The sequence below is a fragment of the Psilocybe cubensis genome, chromosome 3 (genome assembly GCF_017499595.1).
Source record: "Psilocybe cubensis strain MGC-MH-2018 chromosome 3, whole genome shotgun sequence".
In the NCBI taxonomy this organism is placed as follows: Eukaryota; Fungi; Basidiomycota; class Agaricomycetes; order Agaricales; family Agrocybaceae; genus Psilocybe; species Psilocybe cubensis.
The window spans coordinates 2,906,633-2,919,187 of NC_063001.1; the positions used below are offsets into that span (position 1 = coordinate 2,906,633).

At 45.7% G+C, this 12,555-nt stretch overlaps 6 protein-coding genes across 6 annotated transcripts; 2 read left to right on the plus strand and 4 right to left on the minus strand.

The window, feature by feature from the left end:
- Window positions 1-97: 97 nt before the first annotated feature.
- JR316_0003773 (uncharacterized protein) lies at window positions 98-2,853 on the minus strand (the record flags this gene model as incomplete). The annotated part of the gene is made up of 8 exons (XM_047889543.1): window positions 98-528; window positions 584-919; window positions 973-1,266; window positions 1,318-1,854; window positions 1,994-2,197; window positions 2,253-2,432; window positions 2,485-2,640; window positions 2,697-2,853. 8 exons carry the CDS (start codon window positions 2,851-2,853, stop codon window positions 98-100), a joined length of 2,295 nt encoding a protein of 764 aa, XP_047751917.1.
- Window positions 2,854-3,123: 270 nt separating this feature from the next.
- On the plus strand, window positions 3,124-4,124 carry JR316_0003774 (OVARIAN TUMOR DOMAIN-containing deubiquitinating enzyme 5; the record flags this gene model as incomplete). The annotated part of the gene is made up of 4 exons (XM_047889544.1): window positions 3,124-3,360; window positions 3,416-3,553; window positions 3,607-4,041; window positions 4,092-4,124. 4 exons carry the CDS (start codon window positions 3,124-3,126, stop codon window positions 4,122-4,124), a joined length of 843 nt encoding a protein of 280 aa, XP_047751918.1.
- A 266-nt stretch (window positions 4,125-4,390) lies between these two features.
- On the minus strand, window positions 4,391-7,063 carry JR316_0003775 (Beta-adaptin-like protein C; the record flags this gene model as incomplete). Its single annotated transcript, XM_047889545.1, has 10 exons — window positions 4,391-4,816; window positions 4,864-5,169; window positions 5,221-5,578; window positions 5,634-5,847; window positions 5,900-6,114; window positions 6,165-6,529; window positions 6,602-6,678; window positions 6,728-6,790; window positions 6,846-6,951; window positions 7,013-7,063. 10 exons carry the CDS (start codon window positions 7,061-7,063, stop codon window positions 4,391-4,393), a joined length of 2,181 nt encoding a protein of 726 aa, XP_047751919.1.
- Window positions 7,064-7,291: 228 nt separating this feature from the next.
- Window positions 7,292-8,469, plus strand: JR316_0003776 (uncharacterized protein; the record flags this gene model as incomplete). Its single annotated transcript, XM_047889546.1, has 6 exons — window positions 7,292-7,587; window positions 7,639-7,738; window positions 7,792-7,820; window positions 7,874-8,024; window positions 8,080-8,272; window positions 8,333-8,469. The coding sequence occupies 6 exons, from the start codon at window positions 7,292-7,294 to the stop codon at window positions 8,467-8,469; spliced, it is 906 nt and encodes a 301-aa protein (XP_047751920.1).
- A 424-nt stretch (window positions 8,470-8,893) lies between these two features.
- JR316_0003777 (putative GPI-anchored cupredoxin) lies at window positions 8,894-10,504 on the minus strand (the record flags this gene model as incomplete). Its single annotated transcript, XM_047889547.1, has 5 exons — window positions 8,894-9,328; window positions 9,382-9,533; window positions 9,587-9,865; window positions 9,914-10,305; window positions 10,362-10,504. The coding sequence occupies 5 exons, from the start codon at window positions 10,502-10,504 to the stop codon at window positions 8,894-8,896; spliced, it is 1,401 nt and encodes a 466-aa protein (XP_047751921.1).
- Window positions 10,505-11,500: 996 nt separating this feature from the next.
- Window positions 11,501-12,498, minus strand: JR316_0003778 (uncharacterized protein; the record flags this gene model as incomplete). The annotated part of the gene is made up of 3 exons (XM_047889548.1): window positions 11,501-11,847; window positions 11,905-12,032; window positions 12,089-12,498. 3 exons carry the CDS (start codon window positions 12,496-12,498, stop codon window positions 11,501-11,503), a joined length of 885 nt encoding a protein of 294 aa, XP_047751922.1.
- Between the last annotated feature and the right edge of the window lie 57 nt (window positions 12,499-12,555).

Sequence of the window (12,555 nt, forward strand, 5' to 3'; positions counted from 1 at the left end):
GTTTGCTGTATACAAAGACCGAGTAGGATTGAGGTCCCCGATAGATCGTCCATTATTGCCAAATTGCCAACGAATCCGGTGCGTCTATTTTATTTATTTAGACGGAGGGTTGTTTCCGCGTCCAGCTGTCGATAAGTAGATTTACGGCCTTAAGTAGCTTTTCCTCTCCGTCTACACCTTCAGGATAGTCGCTAATTTCCTGTTTAATGTCTTGAATGACGGGTAGGACGGTGTCTCGAACGTGATCTAATGATGGTCCCGCGGTATGTCTTTGGAGTTGGAGGAAGAATGTACAAGTGTTCACGCGAACTTCGTACGGAAAGTTGACAGGGTTTTCAATATTTCGTAACACGTAGACAAGCATGTCAAGTGCGTGTCGAGGAACAGGCAAACCACCGTCACGCGATGAGCCCTCTGGGGAAGGAACGGCCCCATTAATTGGGGATAACGTGTCTTCGACAGATATGGACGGAGGTGCTGGCAGGGTGTTTTTGACAGGCACCGTCAAAGCGTTTAGCACCAGTGGACCTGTATACAACATGTTTGAGTCTGAAATAATAGGTTGAAAATGCTGCAATCTTACCGCCCAATCTATGTGTGCAAAGTAGGCTAACGGCAACAATTCCTTCGTTTACCAATATAGGGTATTTGTTGCTGCGGCCAATGAGGGCGGTCAGGGTATTAGCACACTCTTGTGTGAGCACATTGGCTACACATTGTTCCCTCTTCTTCTGCTTCTCGTCCGCAGGGTCGGAGGATCGTTCAGCGAACCACAACGATTTGACAACATTGACAAGAACACGAGATCCTTCACTTCTGATTGATACAGAATCCGAGCGTTTGATCAAAGCTAGGATTTGAGAAAGGCCACTGGGACGGGTTGGGTCAGATGGCAGAACAAGTGCGATTGTATGCTCAACTAGATATAAATATCAGTCAGTCGATTACACTAACAGAGAAATAAATACGCACTGCTTGCATTGCACATATGTTTAGCTACTCCGATGGCGTTAAGTTGAATTACGTCGGCCATCGCATCACTTTTTTCATCCCATATTCCACTGGCAGAAATACGGTCAATAATTCCAACTTCTGCCAATGAGATCGGAATAACAGAAGACAATTTAGAAAACTGAGATAGATGTTTGAGCAGTCCAAGGATCCCATGCTTCAGCTTAATATCCGTTGAAGTAGAGAAGAAATGGCTGGAAGCTAGAACTGGAGCCAATGAATATGGTTTAGATAATAGCGCCGTGGCATATGGAGCTAAAGAGAAAGTTGGTAAACTGCAATTTATATGGGATTATGGTGCTTTACCTTTTCTAATAAGATTCCCCAGGGAAAGGCTAGCACAGATAGCCATATCATCCCTGCCACTTCCAGCAATACTTGAGGTATCTTTGATCTCTTGAGCTTCTACGTAGCGCTTTATCCATTGCACCAAACGAGCGACGAAGGGGCCTCCTGATTGTTCGATAGTATCGTTTGTCCATAAAATTTCCTCGTTCTTTTCTTCTGCAAACACTTCAACAATGGCTTTGATGAGGGCAGCTTTGCAGATATCAAATGCCTTTTCCTTGTTTTTCCTTTCAACATCCTCGAACATAGGGTTGGCCCACAATGGTGAATAAGTGCCGTATTCGATGAAGTCGAGAATTACGGTAAGGCAGGGGATCGCCTTACTGGAGGTGGGGTAGCACATTGCACGGGCAAGCTCCAGTCGGAAATCTTCTACATCAAGAGAGAGTGATTCGATTATGGTGCAAGACTCTTCCATAAAATCAAAGTCAGTTTGTACAAGGCTGTCGAATAGGTTTTGATTCTCCTCAGTGGGGTCATTTAGGAGCGATGGTTCTGAAACGTATGGTGGACAAAATTTGAGTAGCGGAGAGGTGATCCATGGTAAGATATCAGAGTTGGTAATTTGTAACGCTGCAGATGAACAAATGATATCGGCGTTTGAATATCTTATTGTGATGGATTGAAAACTCACTTTCGTCTTGAACATCTTTGAGAGCTGAGACGGTTCTCCATGCCCAATTGGATATACCACTCCTCAAGGTCCACTCTTCCAAGTATTCCTCATTTATAGGGTCTTTGTGGGGCAAAGTCCATGAAGTAGGGGGGTATATTGTAGACGACAACTTTATAATTGTCATTGCAGCTTCTAGAGATATCAAGCGAAACTTGACAGCATCTATGCTGCATAAGCACAAAAAAGGGTATAAGTGATGTATCAAGAATCTGCTTACCGTATCCAATGCTCGCGTTTAGAAGTACTCCGATGGAGGTTCGCACGATCTTTAGATGGGGGATAGATAGAGGTAACGGCGTCGAATATGGAGGTGTAGGAATGGTCTCTGCATAACCTTCCAGCAGCGACATGACAGATTGGGGAAATCCGACTTCCAGCAATGCTGCGCGATTTTCATCTGGACTATATTCAACAAGGAAATCATGAATGAAAATGCCACCCTGACTAACCGTGGTCCATACAAAGATTAGCGCCCACACGTAATAACTCCAGGATCGGAGCAGTCCTAGAATCTCCTGGAAGATGCGAGTCGCGCAATCCCAGGGAAAGAAGTGAAGTAAGTGTTTGTGGTAATTCCGTCTTTCCAAGAATAGTGTGCTTGTCCACTAAGCGCTGTATAAGAAACACCTCTATGCGCGATTGACGACAAGGAATGGCTTACCCAACGGATCTCGCGACCTTAGGTTGTTGGCTAGCTCTTGGGAAATCGAGGCCACCTTGTTCCAAGACTCATCTTCGTCCTTAATACGGATGGAGGCCGTTAACTGGTGCAATTGGCGCTCAAGTGGGATAAGATCGATTAGTCCCTCAGAGGTCATGGATTCCAAGTGGTGGGTTTATTGCAAATAGAGGGAAGGGAGGTGTGGAAGGGTGAGAGCAAAGAGAAGTTTACTCGGACGATAGATGATGTTGTACTTAAGTGACAAGGATGATGTTCTTTTCAAGTGAATTCGACTCGATATGTGGCGGTGAAAGCCGAAGTTAGAACTCTCGGATAAGATAAGATTGCAGCTAAATAGCTTTACGGAAGCCTTGGCGGAGATCTAGAAGACCCTGTGCTGCTCCCTCCAACTCCACAATTCGTAGTCATGGGTGGTTCAAAGAAGAACAGAAAGAAACCAATATCTCCTCTACCACCTACTGAAATCATGAATGAAGATGACTCTGAACTTATGGATGATCTGCTCGCTCAACTTGATTCCAGGGATCAAGTCGTTCAAGCAGAGTCCGCAAGTGTTCTCAACGAAATGAACTTGAATGCTCAAGCCGACTCTATCGAAGCGAGCTCCAGACAAGACGCAAAAAGTCGCTTCAAAGCTCGACAAGTAAGCCACCATGGGCAGTCCCAGGCTGTAAATGTATTAATGGTTTACCATGTAGGCCAGAAAAGCAGCAGCTCTTGCCCAGTCGTATTCTCCAGACGACCCAGCAGTACAAGCTCGCCTTGAAAAGGAAGCCAGAGATGAGGAAGACTCTATACGGCGAGTGTGCGATCAGCTGTCATTGGAAATACACGAGGTAAGCCATGTAGCTGAAACTACAACTACAGCACTCCTTTGACTTTCGAACAGATCAATCCAGACGGACACTGCCTTTTCTCTGCAGTGGCCGACCAACTGGCTTTACTTGGGTTAATTTCGCCAGCTGAAGCCACTTATACCAATCTCAGAGTTGCTGCTGCCAATTACATTCACTCCCATCCCGACGATTTCCTTCCTTTTTTGCCATCTACCGGCGGTGAAGATGGCGCTGGCGCTCTGGATGCTGGAATGATGAACCGAGAAGAATTTGACTCTTACTGCACATCAATCAGAGACACTGCCATTTGGGGTGGCGAGCCTGAGATTGTCGCCCTTAGTCGTGCTTTTAACATCCCTATAAATGTTGTCCAGGGAGGACATCCACCTATCGTCGTACATAGTCCGGCTGGGGACCAAAAATCTGGTACAGCAACGCCAGCCTCCGTTATGATTAGTTATCATCGGAAACTCTATGGCCTTGGAGAGGTAAGCATATTTTTCCCATTCGGACTTGTACTCATAATCATGGTAATTAGCATTATAATTCTTTGAGGAAGAAGGTTGCATGAACATTTATTCGGCTTTCTCCATACAATGTACCTCGTCATCTAGTCGAAAATATCCATATCAGCTTTGGATGTGTACAAGAACACATTTTACGCTCCAGAATGTTCAAATATGTATTTTAGCAGTGGCCCTTCCATAACAGATGGCACTTAGTAACAAACACCCACTTCCTCTTTTATTTGAGTAAAGCGGTCGATGGTCTTTACACTGGAATATTTCCCCCATTTCCAAAGAACAATCGATAAAATCCAAAACGAAGATACAATCATTAAAATAATAGGTCGTCGTCGTCATGTCTCCCTCCTCGACTATTTGCACCCATCGGCTTCGGTTCATCAGCTATGTAATTACCAAATGCCCCATCAAGATTTGAGTACGGATCTCGTGAATCCTTCCCTGCGGTAGCAACAGCCTCATCTTCTTGATCTGAACCCAGATCTTCGCCATCCTCATCGTCTAACAGAGATGTTTGCGCGGGCTGTGGAGTTTCTTCGGCCCCAGCCTCACCTTCAGGTTGATCTGTAGCAAGCAGGTCGACTGGCGTTGAATGGGATTCGATTGGTCCTGGGCCAGGCACTCGCACTATTGAAGGAGGTAATTGAGCGGCAGCTAGTGGAATAAGGACTGCCCTCGAGTGAGCGTTAAGCGCCGGACTGTCTGTAAGAGCTTTGCCCGTAGCATTTCGGATAAATGTCTGAAGCCGAATGAATAAGCAATCATGTAATAAGTGTAACAACTAACCTCAGGATTTTTGTGGTAAATGCTACCCAATGTTCCAGTGTGGAGCAAGAGTTGATCCAATGCACCTCTGTCCATTCGATCTGAATCGGTGGTGATAGGAGGCTTTTCAGCCAACACAATTTCTCCAGCAACAGCAGGGTTTATAGCTAGCATGCGCCAATACATAAACCCTCTATCACGCAAATCTGGATTATCAACTTCCTCCGTTGCCCATTTCAACACTTTAGCAACAAGTTCTTTAGCCTTTTCTGAAGTAGATTTATAGATGAAGCCTTTGACAGTAGCTGTAAGCAGGGCAAGTTGAACCTAAAAACAATGTGTTAACAATTAATTGTAAAATGTCAACGAAACTTTCACCTCTACGCTCTCCTCAAGGAATGTATATAATAGATCGTCGAGGAGATCTTCAGCGTTATCAATTCTATTGGCAAATTGACCAATAATCCAGATCATTGCGGCCTTGGATTCTGGTTCATCTAATGAATCGAGGTTTTCGCATAGCGTAGGAATAATTCCCTCATATTTCCCTGGATACCGCCTGAAAACGTCCTTTATCACAATAACAGCCTCTTGAACCACATATGTGACTTTATTTTCAATGAGATTCAACAATGTTTTGATGCAGTTATCTGCTGCAGCCTCAACCTTGATGGCCAGGCGTCCAATAGAACGGACAGCTTTCCGAACGAAGTCGATATCAACCTCAGAAGCATACCTATGGATAATGATATTGTCAGTACTGTATGAAAAGATGCTAAAGGATTTCTGACTCCTGTAATTCCGCTAATACTTCATTGGCGTTTTCGGCACGAGCTAATCGGTACATGATTTCCAGTTTCGCCAGTTTGACGTAGATAGGATCGTTGTATTTGCAGAAGAAGACTCTAACATCGTTTTTCAAGACTGCTGGTCTCCGCTGGATGATGAGGAGAATGTTCCGAAGGGCAACATACTGAACCTCAGGCCCAGAAGACAGTAATGTTACTGAAAAGAAATTTGTTCGGTGCTTACAGCAGTAGCTTAAAAATTAACTTACCTAGAGGTGGGCCCATCTTTTTGCAACAATAATCCATCAAGCGGCGATTTTCCATGTAGTTCATCAAGTACAGGATGACTTTAATAGTAGTCAAAACTACTGCTGAATTGGCATGCTGAAGTTGGATAATAATCCGCTCTGCCATATTCTCCGCATCTGCATGCCTAGAAGGAACATAGCGCAAAAGTGAATCCAAGATATAGATTTGACCCCATCTATTCGACATCAGATTAAAGCAGAAAAAGTATATGATAAAAACGCCTACTCTGAGCTTTCTCCAAGGGCTGCAAGAAGCTTATTCGCTGTAGCCAAATTTAATTTGAAGATGACGCCGTCTTGCCGGTCCCCAATTTCCGAAAGAGCAGCTACTGCATTAGCTACTACCGTAGCATTGGTATCCAGCATGAGATCTCGCAACATTTCTACAAACCCCCCCTTTTCCGCTCGTCGAGGATCTGCACTGTATAGTTTGGCCACGCAAATTGCTGCTGTTTTCCGTACATATGCGTCGCGATCCTTAAGACAGTGTCGTAGGTTGTCGCTTAAAGCATCGGTGACGACGGGGATGGGTATATACGACATGGTTCGGATAGCAAGTGCGCGGATGAGTGGATTTCTGTCCGCACAGTCCTATAAAGACGATTTCCATGATGAATTGCGGTTGCATACTACATAGATCAAGGGTAAAAACGAGAAACTTGCCTGAAGAAAGTTCGGAATGACCATGTGTATCTGGTCAGGTTTTGACCTCCCATAGCTTACGAGGAAAAGGTAGACCACTAAGTCAAAGATCAAAGAAGTGATCTGAGTAAAGTAATAATGACTCACTCTTCTTGATTTCAAGCAATGGGGTTCCTAGGCATTGGACGACATCCGTAAATAAAGGGGACACTTGAGATGTTCATGACTGAGTCCATATCCCTCGAGCGAAGTCAATGCTACCAACTGTCATTGCCCATGGTAATATTCGCAACAATTTTCTTCAAAACAGTCTTTCTCTTGACGAACTTTTTGTCCTTGGTTTCCGCTGCTTGGAGGTCTGCGCGAAATTCCTAGCAAGGAGTTTCAAACGTATTAGCGATGTCACCTTTCCTTCTATGAAGCCTAGCGAACCTCTATTTTTCCCCTTTGAAAGAATTTCGCATCTTGTCCTGGTTGGGCCATTGCAGCAGGGGACTGAACACGATCAGAGGAGGCTAGCAATGAGAGGGATCAAGCTGTAAAGATAGTGGGACGTAATGACAACACCAGTGTAGTAATTACCAATTAAGGTTACCAAATCAGAGCGCGCTGTTCAACGTGTTTGGCTTCATTTGATGGCCGTTGATTCTCAGACTTGAACAGTGTCGGACTCTCTGTTGAAAATTCACTATAGCCCTTTCTTTCTGATAAATGGCTTCTGATCAGACTGCGCGTGCATCTCTGCACCCTTCCAGGCATGGATCAATTGACATTGAACTCAAAGCTCTCAAAATTCATTCCCGTCGACTACAATCCTTGCTTACGATCCATGCGACAGAGCTACAAGTCCTTCATAGGTTGTACTATAAAAACAAAAATCAGCATCGTGGAGCATTGTTCTGGCGAAATGTTACTGAAATGAGACGCTTTTTGGAGAAGATCGAGAAGCTGAAGCTACTTGATTCAACCAACAGTCTGCGTTCAACATTCTATGACACCACACAAAAGTAAAGTATACCGATGTATGATGGATTCCAACGGATGTTGATGCTTTTCAGCATAAATGCTATCAAGGGGCCTTGGACGCACTACCCGAACGAAAGGACATTAGTCAAATTCTTGGACCACTGTAATATTGCAGTAAAGCTGCTGGACAAGGTTCTCACTTTAATTTTATGTCTGGTTCACATTTCTTATAAAGTCGATCATAGATGTCAGAGCGTTCCCTAATTGCCTATAGGTTGTGTCCTGTGTTTTTTTTCTTCAAATTAACCAAGCTCATCGTTTTAGCAGATCCTTTCATCGGTCGTTGCAGTCAGCTGCGTTTCTTCAAATCCTTCTTATGTTTGTCGCAATCGCATCCAGGGCTGGAACATTAGCCACAGAACTTATTGATACCGTACGCCTCATAATCTCTTGCACTAATCGACTTATTCTTATAACCGTGGGTGGGATCTGTTGTCTAACGGTTCAAATAATTCATCATTAGCGATACTCAGATACACAATAAAGATGAACTGGCAGGGCCTGGGCCCATTCAAAATTCTGATGCAAAGCCGCAACCAATGGATGTTGATAACTCCGTTGATTTGTTGTCCATATCACAGGCGATTGGTGTCATGACCACGCAACAGAAAACTGCGCAATCCGCACCAGTGATTTCTCCAACACAGGACTCCAATGCGGCACCCCGTACGCTGATTTCATTGTCATGGATTTGTGCTAAATCTGAAGTACTTTATCAATTTTTAGCACCTATCACAGTGCCAAAAACGGTGGTTTACAAAACAAGAATAGAACCCAAGCAACTGTCGGAGCCAGTTCCTATACCCAAAAAGAAAAAGCGCAAAGCACCCAGAAACGAGATCGATGATATCTTCGGCTTTTGAGGAAGATTGCACAATGTCAACGGCACTTGATATATTTTCACAATTTGATGTCCTGCACGCAACTTGTTAGCGAGGATCATCACAAACATAATGATACTCCTGAGATATCATCGCAATCACTTTAGTGATCTATATCTAGGTTGCAAACCCCAAAGCAACGTTTTCTCAAAGGATGGTGTCAAACCAGAATTGCATTCGTGTACCAAAGCAACTCGAGTGCAACAGGAGGAAGGGTGAAATGAGTGGTACTTTCCTATAGCCGTAAATACTACTAGAGTAATAAAAAAATAAAAAGAGGCCCAAGTAGCAGTAGGTAAATAATTCGAAAAAAAAGTCCGACAAAACAAAAAAAGGTATATGGAGTGAACAAATTATTCTATGAAAGGTCCGTCTTGCATTATTTATGAGTCCATTATGCACACAATTACAACATCATGAAAGTGGCGAAGGCAGCAACGAGGCCGACGGCAATCTTAGAGGAGGATGTTGCGATAGCACCACTGCTGGAAGGGTTGCCAGAGGTCTCAGGCGCAGCGCTGGCGGTGGAGGGAGAGCTAGCAGCAGGAGCAGCAGGAGCGCTGCTGGCAGCGGGTGCAGCACTGGCAAGAGCGGCGCTGAGGTCCTGAGGGATCATCAAAGGGGTAGAGCCACCGGCGCTGAGATCGATTGAACCATCATCCTTGATAACTTCGGCATTCTGGGCAAGGAAAGTACGAGTGTACATGACGTTCTCGGCGACGTAGGAGTGGGACCACTCGGGGAGGGAGCTCATGTCAATGTTGTTACCCCAGGAGGAAGCAGCCGCATTGCCAGAGGTCTGCTTGCTGGTGTACGAAGCGTACGCGGCGACGTCAGAGTTCTAATACATCTATTTCAGCAACTGTTGCATCATAACAACAAAGATGTTCTCACGTTGGCAGCAAGAGCAGGCATCATGGAAGAGACAGATGATGGAGCAGCGAAAGCATTGGGAGGGTTGATGATTCCGAACATTCCCTTTTGGCAGTGGGTGGGGGTTCCGCAATAGAAGAAGACTGGGTCGGTGGTGTTCACGACTTGCGTAACTAAAGAGGAAGATTAGCATTTGATTGCTTATGTCCCATAGAAATTGACTCACAGACGAAGCCCTGGTTTTGAGTTCCCGATGTGAAGAGGTTGTCCGAAGTCTTGTTGCAAGGGGTAAGCTCGGAAGACTTGGTGACGGTGTGGTTGTTGGCACCCCACATGAACTTGATAGTATCACCGACGGAAGCATTCACGGCGAAGGGAACGTAGCGGAGGACACCCTGAGTGGGCGCAACGATAACGGTGTGGGTGGCGCCCGAACCGTAGTTCGCAGTATTGGTGGCAGTGGGAGTGTATGGCGAAGGGAGGTTGCCATAAGAAGCAATGCATTCTGGTAGAGAGTCAGATTTTGAATTTTGAATTGTTAATGTGTACGTACGTTGAACACAGTCGTTGTATCCAGAGTTCCCCCAGTTAGAATTACCCGATCCATAAGAAGGGGTGGAGTAAGACTGCCACGCAGACGAGGTAGAAGTTGACAGAGCGGTGGAGGTCGCCCACGAAGCAGAGCTGGAGGAATCCCAGTTAGAACCACCTCCGTAGTTGGACTCTGACCCGTAGCTTCCGCCGCTTGAACCATAGCTCCCACTTCCTGAACCATAGCTGGAGCTCGAGTCCCAGCCAGACGAACCACCGGAAGAACCCCCATAGGAGGAACCGCTACCATAGTTGGAGCTGCCATAACCAGAGCTACCATAGCTGGAGCCGGAACCGTAGCTGGAACCAGAGTTCGAAGAGCCATAGCTGGATGAGGTGGAAACAGAGGTTGCCCTAAAGTGAATGCAAGTATCAGTGCCAATTAACTGTAACGATTTGACTGAGCATACTGAGGGGATGAGGTATCGGTAATGGGGGTGCCATCAGGAGCCGATACGGCGGGCTCGTTGATAGAGCTATCGGGGCGGGGGAGAGCGGCAGCGAAGCCGGAAAGGAGAGCAGCAGCTCCAACGAAAGACGTGATGAAAACCATTATAGAATATCGAAAAGACCGTGGATTGTTGTGTCGAAAATAATTTTATGAATAATAAACCTTCCTGAGGACTGCTACTTTAAATCTCTGTCAAAGAGTAAATCTAATGGGATTGGCAATGAGAAGACGAAAAATGAAGCAAAAGAAATGCAGACATACCTCGGATGTACGAAGGATTGACTGATCGAAGTCAACTCGACGAAAAAGAGAGTAAAAAAGAACGAAAGAAGGAGACGAAAAGAGACGGCCAAAAGGAAAGGATGAAGAATCAAGTGTGAACCTGTGGCAAGCTATTTATTCAATCCTCTCGGCCTGCCAAAAGCCATGGTAACAGGGATCATGAGGGAGCTCCTGGTATAGCTTCTCTGCTGGGAAATGATGCCCGAATCTGTGGGTCGGCCTCATCTTTTCGGTGCAATCACAACTTGGTCGTGATTGGGCTTAATTTGGCTCGGCAGCGTCCAACGAGTTGAATACAACATTGTCGCTGTTGTGGGAGGACATAGACAATGGAACAGACCTGGTTTACCGCCTCGTCGCATCTCAATCTGATGCTTCAGCTTGACTTGAGTGACATTTTGTGATCAGTAAACATGGGAGATGGTGGTAACCTTTCACCATGATGGGCAGTTCGGAGTCGTCGTTGCCATTCGTCCATGTTGCGGTCCCTATTTTTATTTAATCTCAGCCAATCACATCCGGCTCACCTCTGCCGACGTATTTTTGGTCTTCCACCCAGTTGCTACCTCCTCTAACGCCTCAAACTGTCCAGACCACTCCCAAAATTTTGCAAACGCTGATGAAGCCTGCCAGTTGCTTTTTTTATGTTACTGTTTGTTAGGATTGCATGTTGCTGCAGTCCGATCACATCATATTACTCCTTGGATCATTCGCTTTGATATCATTGGACAACTCTTCGTATATACCCCGGTTTGCGACATAATACATCCAAAGTATTTCGGTTTTTCATTAAAAATAGTTGGAAACTTAGACAACTTAGACTCTGCTAGCATTACGCCGGAGTTCTCTCATCTGCTTCAGACGGTCTGCACCAGATATCTTTGTTGGCCCATTTGAAGATATTGGCTTGGTGTTTTGAATGTCTTTGTTCTTTTGCGCGTGCGCACCCGGGATTGTGGTATTGTCTCCATAGGCGGGTCGGTTTCGGCGCTGAGTTTGCTCTCGCACTTGGCTGTCGTCAGGTAGAGCTGTCCTATCGGAGCGCAGCAAGCCTCCTTGTCCTCTCTCTTTCTCGCTGAACAGCCAAGCAGGCAGCTCGGAAGGTGTGCGTGCCTTCGCTAGGTGATAAGCCCTCATAACACGAGTGAGTTGAGTTTCTCCCTCTGTGATATATCAATCAGCATCTCTATATTCAGCAACGTGTATGAAGATCTCCTTACCTTCATCCTCGTCTCCATTTCCTTGAGAGGTCAAACCGGATGCCCATACCTTGCTGACTTCTTGAGTGATCATGGTCGCAGCTTCAGTCACTCGTCTCCATGTAAAAGTAGCATCGTAGTACGAGTTGCTGTGGACAATATGTTTAGATATAGGTTGCATCCAATCAAACCGAAAGGGGCGCACTTGTGACGGGAGTCATCTTCACGATTAGATTGCTGCTGACCGGTACTTCCTATCCCATCATCACTTTGCAAAGTAGTTCTTGAAGAACTTGGACTATGTCTCACTCTCGGCCAAGTTGGAGCGCTGGATGAAGAGGACGTGGATGTAGTGTCCTCAGACCAACGGCCACGCCTATTAACCATTCCGTCATTATCGTATCGTTGCTGGGGTCTAACATTTCTCTGAGTAGTGTCCTGCACTGTAGCACGTTGGGCAGATGGATTGCGAGGTCGGGGATTTGAAGGAATTGGCAAATGGGTACGAGATGTACGTGGACTTTCCGCTTGACGAGTGGGAGGAGTAGGACGGCTCGCCACTCTAGATCGAGGATTGCTGGGGAGCCCTTGGGGAATGCGAGCAGACGAAGACATCGATTCAACTTAGGAAAATACAATAGCTAGGCCAGAGCTGTGTAGGTGAACCAGTGT